The sequence below is a fragment of the Hippocampus zosterae genome, chromosome 6 (genome assembly GCF_025434085.1).
Source record: "Hippocampus zosterae strain Florida chromosome 6, ASM2543408v3, whole genome shotgun sequence".
Classification (NCBI taxonomy): domain Eukaryota; kingdom Metazoa; phylum Chordata; class Actinopteri; order Syngnathiformes; family Syngnathidae; genus Hippocampus; species Hippocampus zosterae.
The window spans coordinates 20,614,353-20,633,647 of NC_067456.1; the positions used below are offsets into that span (position 1 = coordinate 20,614,353).

Genomic DNA, 19,295 nt, shown 5'->3' on the forward strand with positions numbered 1-19,295 from the left:
CCTCTCTTTTTGTGTTTTATCATATATTATTATTCTTATCCAGATGCCTGACAATTGTAACCAAGCCAAATGTTTTCACAGAGAGCAGAAATGGCCCAGAAGGAAGTGCAGCGGCTAAAGGAGCAGCTAGTCAGTGGGCCAAATGCCTCTGCAGGGAGCTGTCAACTAATAGATGGCATGAGTAAGGTAAGAATTCTGTGTTGTTCATCTGACTTTGTTTTCAAGTTTCTGACAATGCGCAATATTTTTCTTCACTATAAATAAACCACTTAAGAGAACTGAACATCCACCCATCCATTTTCTGGAATCTGTTTCTGTATTTGAGTTTTCATTTTTGCTGCTCAGGTTTGCAGGAGGAAGGAGAACCCAAAATTATTTAGAGCAAAAGGCAGACGTCAACCTGGCCAAATTACCCATCACAAAGCACTTGTGAATGGGGATAGATCCCATACCAGTTGCACCCAAAGCCCCCGTCCCTGCCCCCCCCCCCCACCCCGCCCCCAAAACAACAACTGTAGTAACATGAGCAGGATGCCTTCAAACTCTTCATATGTTTTTTTTTAATGGCTTGACCTCTGCCCTCTGGATTTGCACTTCACGTTGACAGTAAGGAATGACCTCTGAATGGAATTGAATTGGTTACTCCTTGTAATTTTTCATAATCCAACAAATGAAAATTCAAATTTGATCAAAATTTTGTATATGGACTGCACTTGTATAGCACTAAACCATATGATATCCAAAATGCTTGACAACCCCTCACATTCACTGAAAATTACGGTATCTCCTGAACCGGGGAGTATGCTGACCCCTTTTGGCAGCTGCTTTTATCTTCCAAAAAGTTGTCCTTGTTAGTTTGAAATGGTTACTTTACCCAGGATTGCTCGCTGTACAGTAGCCAAAGGTAGAACCTTCGGTAGTTTTCGGTGCCTTAGATACTCACAGGCTGGGACAAGCTTTATCTCCTTTTCCGTCCTCCTCCTTTATAGCTAGCTGTTAGTAGCCTCGCTCTCATTATGGATCCTACGGTCTCCTTGAAGGAGGGGTCCTTTGGTGGAACTAAACTGCACACATGCGCAGGTGCTACACACATGCACATTAAGTCACGAGTGCACACAAGACACAAGCAAAAAAAAATATTACTATTACTTTTTTGTTAGTGAATGTGACAGTCCAGAAATTTCAGTTCTTGTCAGAATGTCAGAGCAAAGTAAGTTGTACGATACTCTCAGATTTGTTCTGGTCCAGGTCTGAGAATTTGAATTCACTGATTGCTTTTCCATTTCCATTTCCATTTCGTGTACATCAGGCATGTCCAAAGTCCGGCCCGCGGGCCAAATGCGGCCCGCGGTCGAATTTCATCCGGCCCTCGGCCCCTGTCATAAAATCAGTGCCGTCTGGCCCGCAGGTTGGGCGCCATGGAACACGTGTTGCATTGACTGAGGTCTTGTAGACTGGTGAGTGATGTTTCATAGAGTACTGCTTCCCTCTAGTGGCTAAATGAGTAATATCATTCACTAAATGAGTAATAGCATTTAGACACTAGAGGGCATCACTCACGAGTTAACGAGACATCACTCCGTGTTTATATTGACTGATATGTCATATTTCAAATTCCTGTTTCAAATGAACCAAAAGAAATTCTTAAGATTGTTGAAATTAAAATAAAAATGGAAATGTGAAACAGACTGGCTTACTAAAATTTGTTGAACAATATTGTTGTTCAATGTTAAGAATGTCAGCCAAGGTCGGCCCCCCGACATTTTACCACATAAAATCTGGCCCCCTTGGCAAAAAGTTTGGACACCCCTGGTGTACATCCTTAATGAACACACAGTCCATTTTCATAATTTTGTTGAGAAAACACCAAATGATTGTGTGGATCCCAGTATACCGACACAAGACGGAACTTATTTCCCCCTAAATTCACTTCTGCTGACAAACACAGCATTTGGAAATCATTCACACCGCTCCACATTTTTTTGTTTCACTGTAACAAATTCTACACACACCTACTTTAAAAAAAAATTCACATTACTTATTTGTTTATGAAAATTTGTGACCCAAAAAATCTAAATAAATCGAAATAAAATAGAGGTGTGTGTATACACACACACACACACACACACACACACACACACACCGTATTTTCCGCACTGAAAGGTGCACCTGAAAGCCTTCCATTTTCTTAAAAGCTCACAGCACGCCTTAAAATCCGATGCACCTTTTGTATGGTTATTACGGGAATCCGTCGACCCCAAAATGGCTCCTTGCTAGAGACGTGCTTACAACGCAGAGTTCAAATTTAAGGCGATTGGGTTACACAGTTGAACACGGAAATAGAGCAGAGGCAAGCGAGTTCAACGTGAACGAGTCAATATTATAACTTGCTGTTGGTTAATTGAACTGTGTTGCTGCTTTATTAAATAAATTTTACTAACATCTGATAATTCTGTTGGCATTTCCTTGAGCGTAGTTTCATCTTGTGGATGCATTGTGGATTGCGTTTTATAATGCCGTGCGTCCAATACATGAAAAAAAAATACAAAATAGGCCATTCATTGAAGGTGTGCCTCATAATCCAGTGCGCCTTTTAGTGTGGAAAATACGGTATGTATAAACACATGCATTCACAGTGTTTGCCATAAACTCAAAATTAAAAGTTGAAGGGGAACCTAGTCCAGCTCCACTTGAAACTGGGCGAATATTTCCATGATTTCCAACGGTCTGCTGTGGAGAGATTGTTAGTCTCAATCTTGCATATCCACCCCTTTCCTCCTTTTTTCCCCCCCATGTCACTTTAAATTGGTAGGAGAACAACAAGAGGGGTGAAGCATTGCTCTCCAAACTGGAGGCCACCCTGCTTGCGAAAGACCGTGAAATTATCCGTCTTCTTGAAAATATTCAGCGGCTTCAGTTCACACTTCAGGAGGTTCAAGAGACCTCAGCAAATCGAATCATGGAGCTAGAACGGCAGTTGGCCTACAAGACAGAAGCTATTGAAGTGAGTGTCAAATGATTCTCCCGCTGATTATATACATTTGATATATGAAAAACATTTTCTCCTTTTATTTTCATTTCAGAGATTAGAAACTAAACTGAAATCCCAAATGGATTATGAGGAGATTAAAACCGAACTCAGGTGACAGTTTGTTGTGGAGCAAACGTATTTCATTGACTATTGGAATGAAAACAAACAATATACATTTTTTGTGACTACTGTATGTCTCTGCCTATAGTATCTTAAAGGTAATGAAGCTGGCCTCTACAAATGGCAGCTCGTCCCAGGTATGTTTTCCTTTCCATCTTCCACTCCACTTTACCAAAGAGTTTTAGTTTCCCTCCTCGTGTTATGTTTAAAATCAACGTCAGCAACTACTGTGAGTGATTTAATCAAAATTTTCCCCAATGTCTTTGTGTGTGTATAGGATTCTACAAAGGCCACAGAGGCACTTTTACTGGATAAAGAGGCATTTCTCCCGTCTCACAAATACCTGATGGAAAAGGCCAGACTATTGCACAGCACTGGTAAAGGTGCCATATTTTTCCATTGAAATAATACGGATTTTCTGAGCTAGCTGCAAAGAGAATTGACCACCGGCCAACCCAGTTAGACTACGTCCCATGCGAAATGAAAGAAATCTAGAAAGACAAGAATATTCACATCAGGTTTTAACATACTTCTGGACTGATGCACTATGTATTCCTTTTTTAATGCTTAATTTATTCTATCAGTGTGGAGATTTTCACACAAACACTATTTTTTTTTGTTACAACTTGTCCATACCCAAAGATCATAACTACAGCAACTACAAAGTACCGCAGGGAATTATAAATATTAAAATATAATTACGATCCTTATACTCCGTTCGAATTCACTCAGGTATCGAATTCAATAAGTCAAACCCAATAAATTATTATTAGGTTTGACTGATGTCTACGGTTAACAATGTGGACGTTCTCTCTCGCTGTAAAATGTAAAATGACTTCTTCTGAGCTAAAAACGTGTTAGTACGAAATGGCCTTGTGAGTTATTACTATCACATACAGTAAATATACATAATTATATCATTCCTTGCGGGTCGAGTCTATGTTTTTTAAAAAACCTTCTAACCTATATTTGTAGCAGTTTTTTGTTAGATTGTGATGAGATGTGTACATACTACTGACTAACTTGTATACAATAAAAAGCCGAACACGTCGATGTCTATTTGTAGATGATGATCGGTCGGAGGATGGAGGCCGCGAGACAGACAGGCCACCCGGCTCCAACTCATCATTCTCTCAAGTCGATGGTAGTCAGGCTTCTCCGAGCCCTGGTCCTCCCACACTGGATGGCTCGTCCAACAGCCATGATCTCCCTCGTCCCTTCTCTGTGTCACCGTGTTCTGGTGACCGACTATCAGGGGATCACCTCCTGCACAAGCATCTTCTCTCCCCACATTTTAAAAAGGAGGGCCATGTGGCTTTTCCCACTGCACTCTACGCAGCCAAGGTCGCCCTCATGTCAACCGCTCAAGGGTCCGGTAGCAGTGACACAGGCTTGCCTAGTGACCACTCCGAAAGTGGTGGCTCGACTGCAGGGGACGATGACCAAGTCGACACAGCAGAGATCGCATTCCAGGTGAAAGAGCAGCTGCTGAAGCACAACATTGGCCAGCGTGTCTTTGGCCACTATGTGCTTGGCCTCTCCCAAGGCTCAGTCAGTGAGATCCTTGCCAGGCCCAAACCCTGGAGGAAGTTGACTGTGAAAGGCAAAGAGCCCTTTATTAAAATGAAGCAGTTTCTCTCTGATGAGCAGAACATCCTGGCACTTCGGACCATCCAAGTCCGTCAAAGAGGTGAGTGGAAGACAGGACACAATGAGCAGAAACACATCATTCAGGGGCGAAAACCATAGACTATCCACGTTTGTTGTTGTTGTTGTTGTTTTTTTGTTTGTTTTTAAGAATAGGTGGATGTTTTCTCTCCCAAAGCATTTCAATGGGTGTCAGTTGCACATGGATTTTCGCTATTCGCGGGTCGGCCGGAATCCTATCCACCGCGAATACCGGGAGTCTGCCGTAGACCAAAGCGGGTGTGACCAACCCCTGTGACAGCTAGGGCATACGCTCCGTGATGAACGTAACCATCCTGAATGATTCAAATTTGCATCATGAAAACTACATGGTCAGTCTCAACAATTGGGACATTGTGTTAAACATCAATAAAAACAGAATTCAATGATTTGCAATTCGTGCTCAGGCTGTATTTTATTGAATACACTACAAAGACAAGATATTTAATCTTTGAACTGATAAATCTTATTGTTTTTTTTGCATATAATAATCAGCAACTTGGAATTTTATGACTGTACCATCTTCCAAATAGGCTGCGACAAGGTCATGTTTACCACTGTGTTACATCACCTTTTCTTTTAAGAACATCCAATAAACGTTTGGGAAATGAGGACACGACTTGTTGAAGCTTTGTAGGTGGAATTCTTTCCCATTCTTGCTTGATGTACACCTTCAGCTGTTCAACAGTCTGGGGTCTCCATTGTCATATTTTGCGCTTCGTAACGCAGCACACATTTTCAATGGCCGACAGCTCTGGACCGCAGGCAGTCCACTCCAGTACAACAGCTTTTACAACAAAGCCACGCTGATGTAACATGCCGAGTATTGGTTTGACATTGTCCTGCTGAAATAAGCAGGAGTGTCTTTAAAAAGAAGTTGCTTGGATGGCAGCCTATGTTTCTCCATATGAGAATGTACCATTCAGCATAATGGTGCCTTCACAGATGTGTAAGTTACCCATGCCATTGGCACTAACACAGCCCCATACCATCACAGATGCTGCATTTTGAACTTTAGGTCATACGAGTCGGGGTGTTTTTTTTTCTTCTTCTTTGGCTCGGATGACAAGACATCCACAATTTCTAAAAACAATTTGAAATGTGGTCTCATCAGACCACTGAACACTTTTCCAGTCTGTGTCAGTCCATCTTCGATAAGCAGTATTTACAGATATTGTTTTTCTGAAGTGTTCAGAACCCATGTGGTGATATCCTTTACACATCGATGTTGGTTTTTGATGCCGTGAAGCCTGAGGGGTTGAAGGTCATGGGCATTCAATGTTGGTTTTTGGCTTTGCCGCTTACATGCAGCGATTTCCCCAGATTCTCTGAATCTTTTGAAGATATTATGGACTGTGGATGATGGAATCCCTAGATTCCTTGCAACTGTCGGTTTAGTGACGGTGTCCTAAAACTGTTATTTTCTCATGCACTTGTTGACAAAGAGGTGAACCTCGCCCCATCTTTGCTTGTCAATGACTGAGCACTTCAGGGAAGCTCCTTTTATACCCAATTGAGGCACCCACCTGTTCCCATTTAGCCTATTTACCTGTGGGATGTTCCAAACGGGTGTTTGATGAAAATGTTGCAGCCATAAAATTGTAATTTAATGGTCATATGCTAAAAGCAATCAACTTTATCAGTTTGAACATTCTATATATCCTGTCTTTGCAATGTATTCAATTAAATATAGGTGGGACATGATTCGCAAATCATTGTATTCTGTTTTTATTTCTGTTTAACACAACGTCCCAATTTCACTGGAATTAGGTTTGTATAAGAGTACATATTGCTCTCGAGTATTAATGACATGCCTCACAATCATTCTCAGAGTGCGTTCACAGGAAAATAGTTGGGTACTCACTTTTGTTTGTCAATTTCTTCTGTATAATTTAACATTTTGTACATGTGACAAGGGCAATATTGGCTCACATCTTGCACTGAATCTTGTGTAATATTTGTACCAAAAGACGTATCCTACTTTAATTATAGGATCACTGTACCAGTTATTGTCATTCCCAACCAGGTTGCGCTTGGCCCACATGTGTCATCTGGGTGTGTGGGAAAGTATCCAATTTCACTTAATTTGGCCGAAAATTCTTGGCAATATATCTTTGTTCATTTTTTATATGCCAATGACGTACTGTGATATGCAGTCCAGTGATCCCTCGCTATTTCGCGGTTCGTTTATCACGGCTTCAGTGTATCGTGATTCCCCCCCCCCCCCCCCCCCAAAAAAAAAAATATATATATATATATATATATATAAAAAATCCTCGTCTCACCACTTGGGTGGTGTCCGTCCCTCATTCAGCTCGGGTCCTCTACCAGAGGCCAGGAAGCTTGAGGGTTCTGCGCAGTATCCTTGCTGTTCCCAGCACTGCACATTTCTGGACTGAGATGTCCGATGTTGTTCCCGGGATCTGTTGCAGCCACTCATCTTGGGGGTCACTGCCCCGAGTGCTCCGACCACCACAGGCACGACTGTCACCTTTACCTTCCAGGCTCTCTCCAGCTCCTCTCTGAGCCCTTGGTATTTCTCCAGTTTCTCATGTTCCTTCTTCCTGATGTTTCCATCACTTGGGACCGCTACATCCACTACAACGGCTTTCCTCTGCCCTTTATCTATGATCACGATATCTGGTTGGTTCGCCATTACCATCTTGTCAGTCTGGATCTCGAAGTCCCACAGGATCTTCGCTCTGTCATTCTCCACCACCTTCGGAGGTGTTTCCCATTTTGACCTTGGGGTTTCCAGTCCATACTCCGCACAGATGTTTCGGTAGACTATGCCAGCCACCTGGTTATGGCGTTCCATGTAGGCTTTCCCTGCCAGCATCTTACACCCTGCAGTTATGTGTGGTATTGTCTCAGGTGCCTCTTTGCACAACCTACACCTTGGGTCTTGTCTGGTATGGTATATCTGGGCCTCGATGGCTCTGGTGCTCAAGGCCTGTTCCTGAGCAGCCAGGATGAGTGCCTCTGTGCTGTCCTTCAGGCCAGCCCTCTCTAGCCACTGATAGGACTTCTTTAGATCAGCCACTTCAGTTATGGTCCGGTGGTACATCCCATGTAGGGGCTTGTCCTCCCATGATGGTCCCTCTTCCAGCGCCTCATCTTCTGTTCCCCATTGTCTGAGACATTCTCTGAGTACGTCATCCGTTTGAGCCTTCTCCTTGATGTATTCATGGAGCTTGGATGTTTCATCCTGGACAGTGGCTCTCACACTCACTAGTCCCCGGCCTCCTTCCTTTCGGCTTGCGTACAGTCTCAGGGTGCTGGATTTGGGATGGAACCCTCCATGCATGGTTAAGAGCTTTCGGGTCTTAACGCCCGTGGTCTGAATCTCTTCCTTTGGCCACCTTATTATTCCTGCAGGGTATCTGATCACTGGCAGGGCATAGCTGTTTATTGCCCGGGTCTTATTCTTGCCATTGAGCTGGCTTCTTAGGACTTGCCTCACTCGCTGGAGGTATTTGGCCGTAGCCGCTTTCCTTGTTGCCAGTTCGAGGTTGCCATTGGCTTGTGGTATACCAAGGTACTTGTAGCTGTCCTCAATGTCTGTTATTGTTCCTTCAGGGAGTGAGACCCCTTCAGTGCGGACGACCCTTCCTCTCTTAGTCACCATCCGACTACATTTCTCAAGCCCGAATGACATCCCGATGTCGCTGCTGTAGATCCTGGTTGTGTGGATCAGGGAATCTATGTCCCTTTCGCTCTTAGCATACAGCTTTATGTCATCCATGTAGAGGAGGTGACTGATTGTAGCTCCATTTCTGAGGCGGTATCCATAGCCTGTCTTGGTGATTACTTGGCTTAGGGGGTTCAGTCCTATGCAGAACAGCAGTGGGGAGAGTGCATCACCTTGGTATATGCCACATTTGATGGACACTTGGGTAAGTGGCTTGCCATTGGCTTCAAGTGTGGTTTTCCACATCCTCATCGAGTTCGCAACGAAGGCTCTTAGGGTCCTGTTCACCTTATACAACTCCAAGCATTCAGTGATCCATGTATGTGGCATCGAGTCATAGGCTTTCTTGTAATCAATCCAAGCTGTGCACAGGTTGGTACGTCGGGACCTGCAGTCTTGTGCGACTGTTCTGTCAACCAGGAGCTGATGTTTGGCTCCTCTGGTATCTCTACCAATGCCCTTCTATGCTTCGTTCATGTATTGATCCATGTGTCCACTTATCTTAGCCGCAATGATGCCTGACATGAGCTTCCAATATATATGTATATATATATATATATATATATATATATATATATATATATATATATATATATATATATGGAGTACAGTACTGTATATGCTGTTCTCTGTGACTCAGTGTTTTACAGCTTCTCGCGGACCGTTTGCGGACTTTTTGTGGACTTAAAAAAAAACACTTTTTTTTACCTGTATATGTTAATTGGTTACTATTTTGCGGATTTTCGTTTATCGCGGGTGGTTTTGGTCCCTATTAACCGCGATAAATGAGGGATTACTGTATAGTTAAATGCTCTCATCAGATGGCAGAAGGTACAGTCAACACGTGTATCCAACTCTTGCCATCCATACAACAGAATAAGTCATGGCTTCCTATGAGATTTTTGTTCAATTTAACAGGACAAGATTTCAGAGTGAGGATGGTTGTGTATAAATTGATACAAGATTATGATTATTTCAATATTCATACCTTTTGTGAAGCTTATGTTAAGTGGTGTGCCATTGCATTTTCTTGGCTAAGCGCCGATATATAAGCACGTTCTTTGCAAAACGAGGGTTAGCTCCCTTTAAAAAAAAAAGAGAAAAAGTAAGATGAATTCAATCATTGACAAAAAAAAAATCTGCAAACGGCTGAGTTTGTGGGTGCTGAACCGCAAAAATGTGGGGGTTGGCTGAATGGTTTTTTTTTTAATTGTCATTACCTTTCATTACTGCTTACCTGGGAGAGCCTCAATGAGCGCCACTTATTGAGGCATCCATTTCAACTGTTCCCCTGCATGATGGATTTCCGCCATTGCATTCCGTAACCACTCGTGTCTTTCCATCCAAAATCTACTCCTGTCATCAATGGATGGCTTATTTTTTAGCCGCGTGTACGGAACTTGGACCTCATCCTTGACTTTGTCTCGCCTTCCTGTGCCATGTTTGTAGTCTTGCTTTTCAACTTTGTTTTCTCCCTAGATTCATAGCGTTTGAAAGTTGAGCTTCCGTATACAGCAACCTCAGACACCAGACACTCAAAGGCAGTCATTGATCTCGCAGTCAAAAGTAAAGCCTTGAAACTGTGCTCTGATCAACCATCCCACTCACACCCTCCGTTCTGCTGCCTGTCTTTCTACCCTCTGTGGCAGGGAGCATCACTCCACGCATCCGAACTCCAGAAACTGGGTCAGACGACGCCATCAGGAATATCCTGGAGCAGGCCAAAAAGGAGATCCAGTCCCAGCGGGGAGGTGAGTCTGGCGCGAATAAGCACTAGTCATGTTTTGTACTTATTATTTCGTCAATTTTAATGGCGGTGCAGTGATTAAGTTATATATGATTGTCTCTCTTCTTTAGGGGACTGCAAGACACCTGTGAACACCTCCTTGGGCAGAAGCAGTAATGGGGCAGGCAACAGCTCTGATGAAACCATTAAGAACATCCTACAACAGGCCAGGAGGGAGATGGAGTCCCAGCAACAGGTCTTGATAGATATGGAAGGCTGTGGAAGAGCCTCGACAGTTGGCACAGGAGCCCAAGTGGAGCATCTGGGGCCCCATGAGCAATCCAGGGGTCTACCTTTGCCCATCTCCATTAAACAAGAGGAGGGAGGCTGTGTTACTGTTTGCATGGCCAATTCCATCAGCAGTCCCCAGACACCCCTCAGCGTTCTGTCTCCAGCTGCTTTCGTTCAGAATATCATCCGCAAAGTAAAATCCGAGATCGGAGAGGTCGGCACTTACTTCGACCAGCACTGGTCTCAGGAGCGGGGGACGATGGGGCTCGGTGTCGGAAGCTGCCAGCCCTTTAATTCCATTTCCCCCTCCGTGTCTTCCTCCTCTTCCGGTCCCTCTGTATCGACGCGGCCCTGGCCCCGCCTGGAGAACGGTGAGTGTCTCAGCGAAGAGGCCTCTGCTGCTGAAGAAGAGCTCGGGCTGACCCGACCCATGGATGTGAAGGTGGAGTCAGACACCTCGGTCAGTGGCGAGTCCCCGGGGCCTAGTCCCGGCCGCCTTTCTTACTATCCGGCGTACATTCCCCGAGCTTTGAAGCCCACAGTGCCACCACTGACTCCAGAACAGTATGAGTTGTACATGTACCGAGAGGTGGATACCATTGAGTTGACCAGGCAAGTGAAGGAGAAGCTGGCAAAGAATGGAATCTGTCAGAGGATCTTCGGTGAAAAGGTCAGTTGACGTGAATCCCTCCCATTTTCAAGAAACCCCAAAAACGCTGGACTCCATCCTGTTCCAACACATTTAATCTGCTTGATTGTTCACTGGCTCACTAATTTGTTCACTTGGAGAGGTTTAACTTAAGTGTTATTTTAACCATTAAGCTCTTGCAATTGTTCTGAACTTTTAAATAATTTGCTGCGTACACAAATACTGTCTTCAGAAAATCTTGTTTCAACCCTTCTTGAATTTTCTGAAGACCTTTAATGTTGCTCTCATTTTAAATCTTTGATAATGTTTTTTAAAAAAATGCTTCCTACCTACCTACTGGGATGCTGCCAAGTTTCATGGCCTAATTAGAATGGACTTCTTCCAGATTCGTGGTCGTGTGATTCCCTCTAGTGGCTATTTTTGGAATGGCATCATTTCAAACCAACCATTCAGTATAATCCATGTTGCACTCTTTGCACCATTTTGTGTTTCATGCAGTATGGAGTCATATATCAAATGATTGTATGATGCGCAGGTGCTTGGGCTTTCTCAGGGGAGCGTGAGCGACATGCTGTCACGGCCCAAACCCTGGAGCAAGCTGACTCAGAAAGGCAGGGAACCCTTCATCCGCATGCAGCTCTGGTTACTTGACCAACTAGGCCAAACCCTCAACCAAGCTCCGCACCAGGGTCATGGTGAGTCTGAACTGAAAATGCCCCTATCATCGTCTCTAAGGAACTTTTTTTTGTGAGGAACATTTTCATTTTGTTCAGTATATTTGTCTTCGTCTTCCGAGCCGCTTGATCCTCACTAGGGTTGCGGGGGGTACTGGAGCCTATCCCAGCTGTCTTCGGGCAGTAGGCAGGTGACACCCTGAATCGGTTGCCAGCCAATCGCAGGGCACACAGAAACAAACAACCATTCGCACTCACACTCACACCTAGGGACAATTTAGAGTTTTCAATCAGCCTGCCACGCATGTTTTTGGAATGTGGGAGGAAACCGGAGCACCCGGAGAAAACCCACGCAGGCCCGGGGAGAACATGCAAACTCCACACAGGAGTCAGAAATTAGTCTTATTCGCCACGATGGGGGTGGTGATGAGTAAATTTTGGAGAGAAGAACGTGAAGCTTGTGATACCTTCTTGCTCGTACCTCTCTGGAACATTTTCAAGTTATCCAAACAAATGGCAAACCATAATACGAACAAACTGGAACATTTGACATCTCTAAATAAGGGTTATTTTAAAATCTGCTGTCACCCTCAGATAAAAGCCCAGTCACTACAAAGTCTTCGCTGTCCCCACCGTTGAGTCCAACAGAGGGTCAACCGAGTCCATTGGTTGAACCAGTGAGCCTCTCCCTTGAGAGCAGTAAGGAGAACCAGCAGCCTGAGAGTCTGGTCCTGGGACTGCCTCCACAGCCCGAGGGAGGGAAGTCAACTCCCAACCTCATCGCTCTACATCACCCTGCAAACCCACTTGGCATCCAGGAGCTAGTAGCCATGTCGTCTGAGCTGGACACCTATGCCATCACAAAAAAAGTAAAAGAAGTGTTAACAGACAATAACCTCGGTGAGTCTGTTATTTAAATGTTTGTAGCCATCGCATACAAAGTAGTATCGTATTGGCCCGAATATGAGACGTTGTTTTTTGCATTGAAATAAGACTGAAAAAGTGGGGGTCATTTTATATTCGGGGTCTAGACATTATACCCATTCACGACGCCAGATGGCACCAGACATTGAAGCGAATGGTGAATTTGACTCCCCAGGCCAACGTGAACCCTTGCAACGAAGAATAAAAATAAAAATAGCGGTATCACGAAGAAGAAAAATAAAAAAATTGCGGTAGGAAAGAAAAGAGAAGAAAATAATAGAAGATATAACAGAAAATGGAGAAACGTTGTGACAATCTGGAGAAAGTGGGTCGAAGATTGGCCAGGTTAACTGACAGCTGAGGAGAAGTTATGATGTAATGGACATTTCAAAAACCAGAAGCCATTCATTTAGGAATGTGATTGCACTTTAGTTTACATATATAAATGTTCAGATATTAAGATTTGACTGAGGCAAAATAACATGCTTTTTCTCTCAAATATATTGTTATAATCATTTGTTTTAGATGTACTGCAATTATTTTCTGTATAAAAATTAATTTGGTGTTCAAAAAGTCTTTTCTCAAACTTGAGTCTTGAAAAAGATGGGGTCGTCTTATAATTAGGGCCGTCTTATATTCGGGCCAATACGGCAAGTACTGCAGTCATCAAATATGCATTTTCTCTACAGGCCAGCGCCTCTTTGGGGAGACAATTTTGGGTCTGACTCAAGGCTCAGTGTCAGATCTGTTGTCCCGGCCAAAACCCTGGCACAAACTTAGCCTCAAAGGCAGGGAGCCATTTGTGCGCATGCAGTTGTGGCTCAATGATCCTCACAATGTGGAAAAGTTGAGGGCGATGAAGAAGATGGAGAAGAAAGGTGAACTACTTGATATTTTGCATTATTTTCCAGCATACCGAGTAATATGGCTCATTTTCTCTCTCTGATTTTACATGTTTACATTGCAGCTTACTTGAAGAGGCGTTACGGGCTACTGAGCACGGGCTCAGACAGCGACTCGCCCAGTACTCGCTCTGAGTGTGTGAGTCCAGCTTTAGCCTCATTGGACCTGTGTTCCTACGGTCAGGTGAAGAAGCCTCGAGTAGTGCTGGGAGCAGAGGAGAAAGAAGCCCTGAGGAAGGTCTACCTCTTGGAACCGTACCCCTCTCAGAATACCATTGAGATGCTAGCTGCCCAGCTCCACCTCAAAATCAACACTGTTATCAACTGGTTTCACAACTACAGGCCAGTCTTGATTCAACGCTTCCTGATGACCGTTGCTGTTTTCATGTACAGTATTGGCCCGAATATAAGACGGTGTTTTTTGTATTGAAATAAGACTGAAAAAGTGGGGGTCGTCTTATATTCGGGGTCTAGACATTATACCCATTCACGACTCTAGATGGCGCCAGATACCGTTGAAGAGAATGCTGAACTTGACTCCCCAGGCCAAAGCGAACCCCTGTCACGAAGAATAACAATAAAAATAGTGGTAGCACAAAGAAGAAGAAAAAATAGCGGTAAGAAAGAAAAGAGAAGAAAATAATATAAGAGATAGCAGAAAATGGAGAAACGTAGTGATAATCTGGAGAAAAGTGGGTCAAAGATGGGCCAGGTTAACCGGCAGCTGAGGAGAAGTTATGATGTAATTTACATTTCAAAAACCAGAAGCCATTCATTTACGAATGTGACTGCACTATAGTTTACATATTTAAATGTCCAGATATTAAGATGTGAATGAGGCAAAATAACATGCTTTTTCTCTCAAATATATTGTTATAATCATTTGTTTCAGATGTTCTGTAATTATTTTCTGTATAAAAATTAATTTGGTGTTCAAAAAGCAATTTTTTCAAACTTGAGTCTTGAAAAAGAGGGGGTCGTCTTATAATCATGGCCATCTTATATTTGAGCCAATACGGTACTTGCCATAACTATACACAACTGTACATAGGAAAGTAGAACAAAAAATATGTATTTGGATGCTTTTGGACTGTGTCTGTTGGATTTTCTTTTTGGATCAAGAAGAAAATGTACACTTTAAATGACAATAAGCATCATATTTTTCAAGTCTAACAGTAATGTGTTGTTTAGGTCCAGGATGAGACGTGAGGTGCTGATGGAGGGTCTGCCAGACAACGACACTGATACTGAGCACCAGAACTACTCGCCTTCGCTAACAAAGAGCCCCCACTCTGACGGAGAGGAGAGGAGGCTGCAGCAGCCCTCAGGACAAAACCACAACAGCCTTCCTCTCAGCAATGCTGCGCTACCTTACGTCAAACAGGAGGCAGTGGAGGGAGAGAACATGGGGAAGGTGGCGGAAGAGGGCTCGATGAGACAAACGAGTGCTCTGTGTTTTTCCACTGCAGTGCAAATCCCACAATATAAAAGTGAACACGATGAGTCCCTTATGGCTGGCCAGACTGTGGGGCAGGAAGAGGGGATGAGCAATCAGGCTCCCGTGTACAGTAGCACCACCTCTATAGATGCCCCCCAGACAGTGAATCAGTCCAGGCATGAGGGGGAAGACTCTGGAAAGTCGCCCATTGACCCGGTCAGCTTCAAGGCCTCGTCAGAAGCCTGCCGCAGCAGCTTGGAGGTCTCCCTCAACTCCCCCTCTGCTGCATCCTCCCCAGGTATCATGATGTCAGTCTCTCCTGTGCCCTCTTCCTCTGCTCCAATATCCCCGTCACCGCCGAACCCGCCCTCAACAAGCACCAATCACAGCCTGGACCCGAACGCGCCCCCTTCTTTCCAAAACCCCAAGCTCAACAGAAACACTCAGAGACGTAATGAGAAAATGGCAAATCTCAATAATATCATCCACAGGTTGGAGAGAGCAGCCAATCGAGAGGAAACACTGGAATGGGAGTTTTAAGTCTCCGCTAACTTGTTTGTTGTGCTGTTGAGCTTTTCAGTGTGCTGCAGTATAGCAAAGAAGAGCTTCCTGAAGACTTGGAATGGAGCCCAGCTCCTGATAGGCCTCTTCTTCCAAAGTGAAAACTTGTTGAAAATGGCAACACAGAGCAAACATTTGCTCAGTTCCCCACAATAACTTAAATGTTGGGGACAAATGTTTATAAATGGGTTTTTTCTTCCTCCTTTTTTTTTTTTTTTAATGCGTACCACTTTGAGCTATGTATGACAGCAAGCTGTCCTTTTACCTACTTGGACTAGACATGGAGACTTTTGCAGCTATGGTGTCATAAAGATGTACACTGAAATCCTGTAGATTGCCACTGGGTGAGATTAAAAAGACCCCTGTCTTAAAGCCATGAAAAAGCACTATAACTATTTGAAAAGAGACATTTGACCAAATTTGCTACTTTTGAATAGCAATTTTTCAGATTTTGTCTTTAAGACTGGACTGATAAGTCAACTCACATGTGATCCTTTTACCGACTAAGAAATAGTCCCTTAAGACTCTAAATATTCAACATCTTGTAATTAATTCCTTGGTGATATGTTTTCAACTCTTTGTAACACACGTATAAAATGTGGTTGTACATGTTGTAGAATCGTCTGCAATAGCCTTCTCGAAACCTGATGTAGCATGGTACTCACTTGACCCCATTATCCTTTGTAGTTAGTCTCCTGTGCTTATACTTGAGTGAAACGAGAGAAAAAAACGATGAAAATCTCACACACAAAAAAACAACAACAAAGGAAGAGACAAATATAATGAGACAACACCCCCCTGCCCCTTTTTGTGCAGATTTATTGTTGAGGACCCTTGTGCTTTGGGTAGCAGTTTGATATGAGAGTCATAAACTAAACCAAAGCACAGTTTATACCGTTTCTTCTTTCACAGTTCCCTCTTTGTTAGACAGATTTACAGACCAAGACACATGAGACAAAGTTGACCTCAGATTATCTAAATGCACATCATCCGAGGACGATGTGTTTAATTCTTATACTTGGTGGTTTAAAAAAACTTCCAGGACTGGTGTCACAAAAGATATAATTTTACACCCCCCTCTCAAAAAAAAAGTTTTTTTCCTTCATTGTGGGCCAGATTAACCAGCACGTCGACAACGATATCCTATGGCGTTTGCCTCATTCACCGTACGAAAAGAGGTGAGATTTGTAGCTGCTCACAACGTCCTCACATCTGGCAGTTCCCAGCTAAGGGGAAACTTGTCGTTTGTATATGAAATATCAGTTTTGACACCAGTCTAGGAACGTTTTCTGACACGTCGCACATGAACATGATCCACGCTTGTCGGAATAAATGGAGCAAAACAACTCATTTGACATTTGTGCATTTGGCATGCAAACGAGTATCGAGTTTTGTTTGGTGGTTTTCAATGAAAGGAGCTTATTTTCTTTGATCAATCCTCCTCACAGCCAACACCTGACTGAGTGCACTTTCTCAAAATGGATATTGTACTGTAGCTAGAATAATAATGTATACTTGATGAAACACCTCAACCTCGAAAGCATCGACATTGTGATTAACGCATGTTATGACACTACAGAGAGCATGATCATTTCAGAATGACCTCATTAATCTGGGGTGAAAAAAAACAAAACGATGAGTACATTTTATTCTGGGATGCACATGGTTACACTTACCACCATACGTTATATTTGACCAGTTGTGTTTTGTGTGTCATATTTTTTTTTGTCATGCTTGCAAAATCTTCTTTTCTGTATTTTGCTTCTATTTTATATTCTGAACCATAATTAGATATTCATTACCTCGTGTATGAACTACTTACAGCACTTAGATTTTAATAATTGTGAGGACTCAAGAAAAATGTCAAATATCAACATTATCCTTAGTGTCAACAAGTCTTTGCCTCGACTGTATTGTTGAAGTTGGTAGTAAACACTTGCACATGTCTTCATAGGGCAGAAGACTTGGATTCTATTATGTAGAGAAATATATTACACAATTACGCTGAATAACCTCTTCAATTCTACAAACAAAGTGTGCTGATTCTAATTCAATAGAGTAGAGATTTAATAAACCAAACCCCTCCATGCCAGTGCTGGTTGAACAAGCTCACCCGCGTTTTAAGACATTCTCTCAGGGTAGTCTGTCCTCAAAACAGTTTTTCTCCTCTATGGCAATGATTATGACAAATAAATACAGTATGTCTTATAGGGAATAACTGATATAATCTGACCTGTTGAAGTTGTAAGAATGTGGGAATGGCAACTTTCTCAGGAAGCAGTTGTTGGAATTAAATTCTGTACACCCCTGTCAAAGATCATAGATTGAAACGGCCAGTGCGAAGCGAATGGCTTGAGTTTTTGAAAACAGTGACTTTGCTGGTGGGTAGGGGGGTTGAGCCACCAACATGCTTTTCTGGCCTTCGTACCATCATTTTGTGCAGAAAATCATGTACAATTACTCTTTGAGGGACTTTTGTGATGAAACATGGACAAGTGGCAGAAAAAATATATTTAACGTTGCTGTTATTCTCATAAAAATCTCATTGTTTTGCATGCAAACCTTTCATTTAGATCTCATAACAACGGGTAGACTGTGTTTTTGTGATGGTCTTGCACAGCGACATTTTATCAGTCTTTTTACTGTAGTGAAATCCATGCATGGTGCAGCTGATACATTTGGCTCACAATTTCATCATGAATCCACTCTGACAACAAGCCATTAGCTACCCTGTAAACATTGCTGTCATATAAATATTAAAATTGTTGTTGTTGTTTTTTTTTTTTTTTTTGGTGACATATCTTATCCATACCCCAAGCATTATCCTCGGAGGAGTAATGCATTGTAATAAGGTGTGATTACAGAGCCTTTAGGCTTTTAACCATGGGATTTACAAAAGCAAAGCTTTTTGGAAAACAATACTTAGTCGTGATGTTTTGTTTTGTTTAACTGACAATAGTCAATAAAAATAATACATAAATATTACATTTTTCAGGACCAATTTCACCCAGCTGTGCATATGGGGATGATAATGACAACGTTGAAGGTTTGTTGCAATATCCCTTGCGAGTCAACCATGAATCAAGAAGAACTCACACCATCCTATTCAATGTTGAAGAGTGGATGACGTACCTTCTCGCAAATGAAGTTGTAAGCCATCATTCAATACATAATTGTTTTAAGACATTGCTGTGTCGTGTTTTTATTTCTGTTAATAAAACAACTGGATGCCCATCTTCAATGAAATCGGAACAGCTTTATTATCTCATAACACATGGTCTGTAAACTCACTGGCCCTGTTTAAGTGGCTTTAGGTCATTTTTATCTCTTTGCTGTCATTGTCGTACCATCACACAGCATCTTTCATGCTGTGTGTTGGATAGGAAACCCCTATTAGGAATCGACAACAACTTTATTGCAGCTTACTGAGATCCAGAGCTGGCCCAAGCTGCCATATGGTTCTGAGCAAAAGTTGGTTTCGGGGCTCTGGATTTCTGCCAATAATACTGATGATTAGTCATCCATTGTTGCCGCTGCTCGCCTCTTGACTGGTACTCGTAAGAGGGAGCATATAACTCCTACTCTGGCATCCCTTCACTGGC

General features: G+C 42.9%; 1 protein-coding gene across 2 annotated transcripts in view; it reads left to right on the top strand.

Moving 5' to 3' along the window:
• cux2b (cut-like homeobox 2b) overlaps window positions 1-18,879 on the top strand; it is a 103,445-nt gene extending 84,566 nt beyond the window's left edge. For both annotated transcript variants that reach the window (XM_052068149.1, XM_052068150.1), the window contains exons 10-22: window positions 82-186; window positions 2,813-3,004; window positions 3,084-3,142; window positions 3,240-3,288; window positions 3,429-3,528; window positions 4,218-4,841; window positions 10,178-10,279; window positions 10,386-11,215; window positions 11,730-11,889; window positions 12,463-12,768; window positions 13,482-13,670; window positions 13,760-14,036; window positions 14,886-18,879. In XM_052068149.1, the coding sequence (XP_051924109.1) occupies window positions 82-186; window positions 2,813-3,004; window positions 3,084-3,142; window positions 3,240-3,288; window positions 3,429-3,528; window positions 4,218-4,841; window positions 10,178-10,279; window positions 10,386-11,215; window positions 11,730-11,889; window positions 12,463-12,768; window positions 13,482-13,670; window positions 13,760-14,036; window positions 14,886-15,672 (3,780 nt within the window). In that variant the 3' untranslated portion in view covers window positions 15,673-18,879. The remainder of the gene's footprint in view (window positions 1-81; window positions 187-2,812; window positions 3,005-3,083; window positions 3,143-3,239; window positions 3,289-3,428; window positions 3,529-4,217; window positions 4,842-10,177; window positions 10,280-10,385; window positions 11,216-11,729; window positions 11,890-12,462; window positions 12,769-13,481; window positions 13,671-13,759; window positions 14,037-14,885) is intronic.
• Window positions 18,880-19,295: the final 416 nt, after the last annotated feature.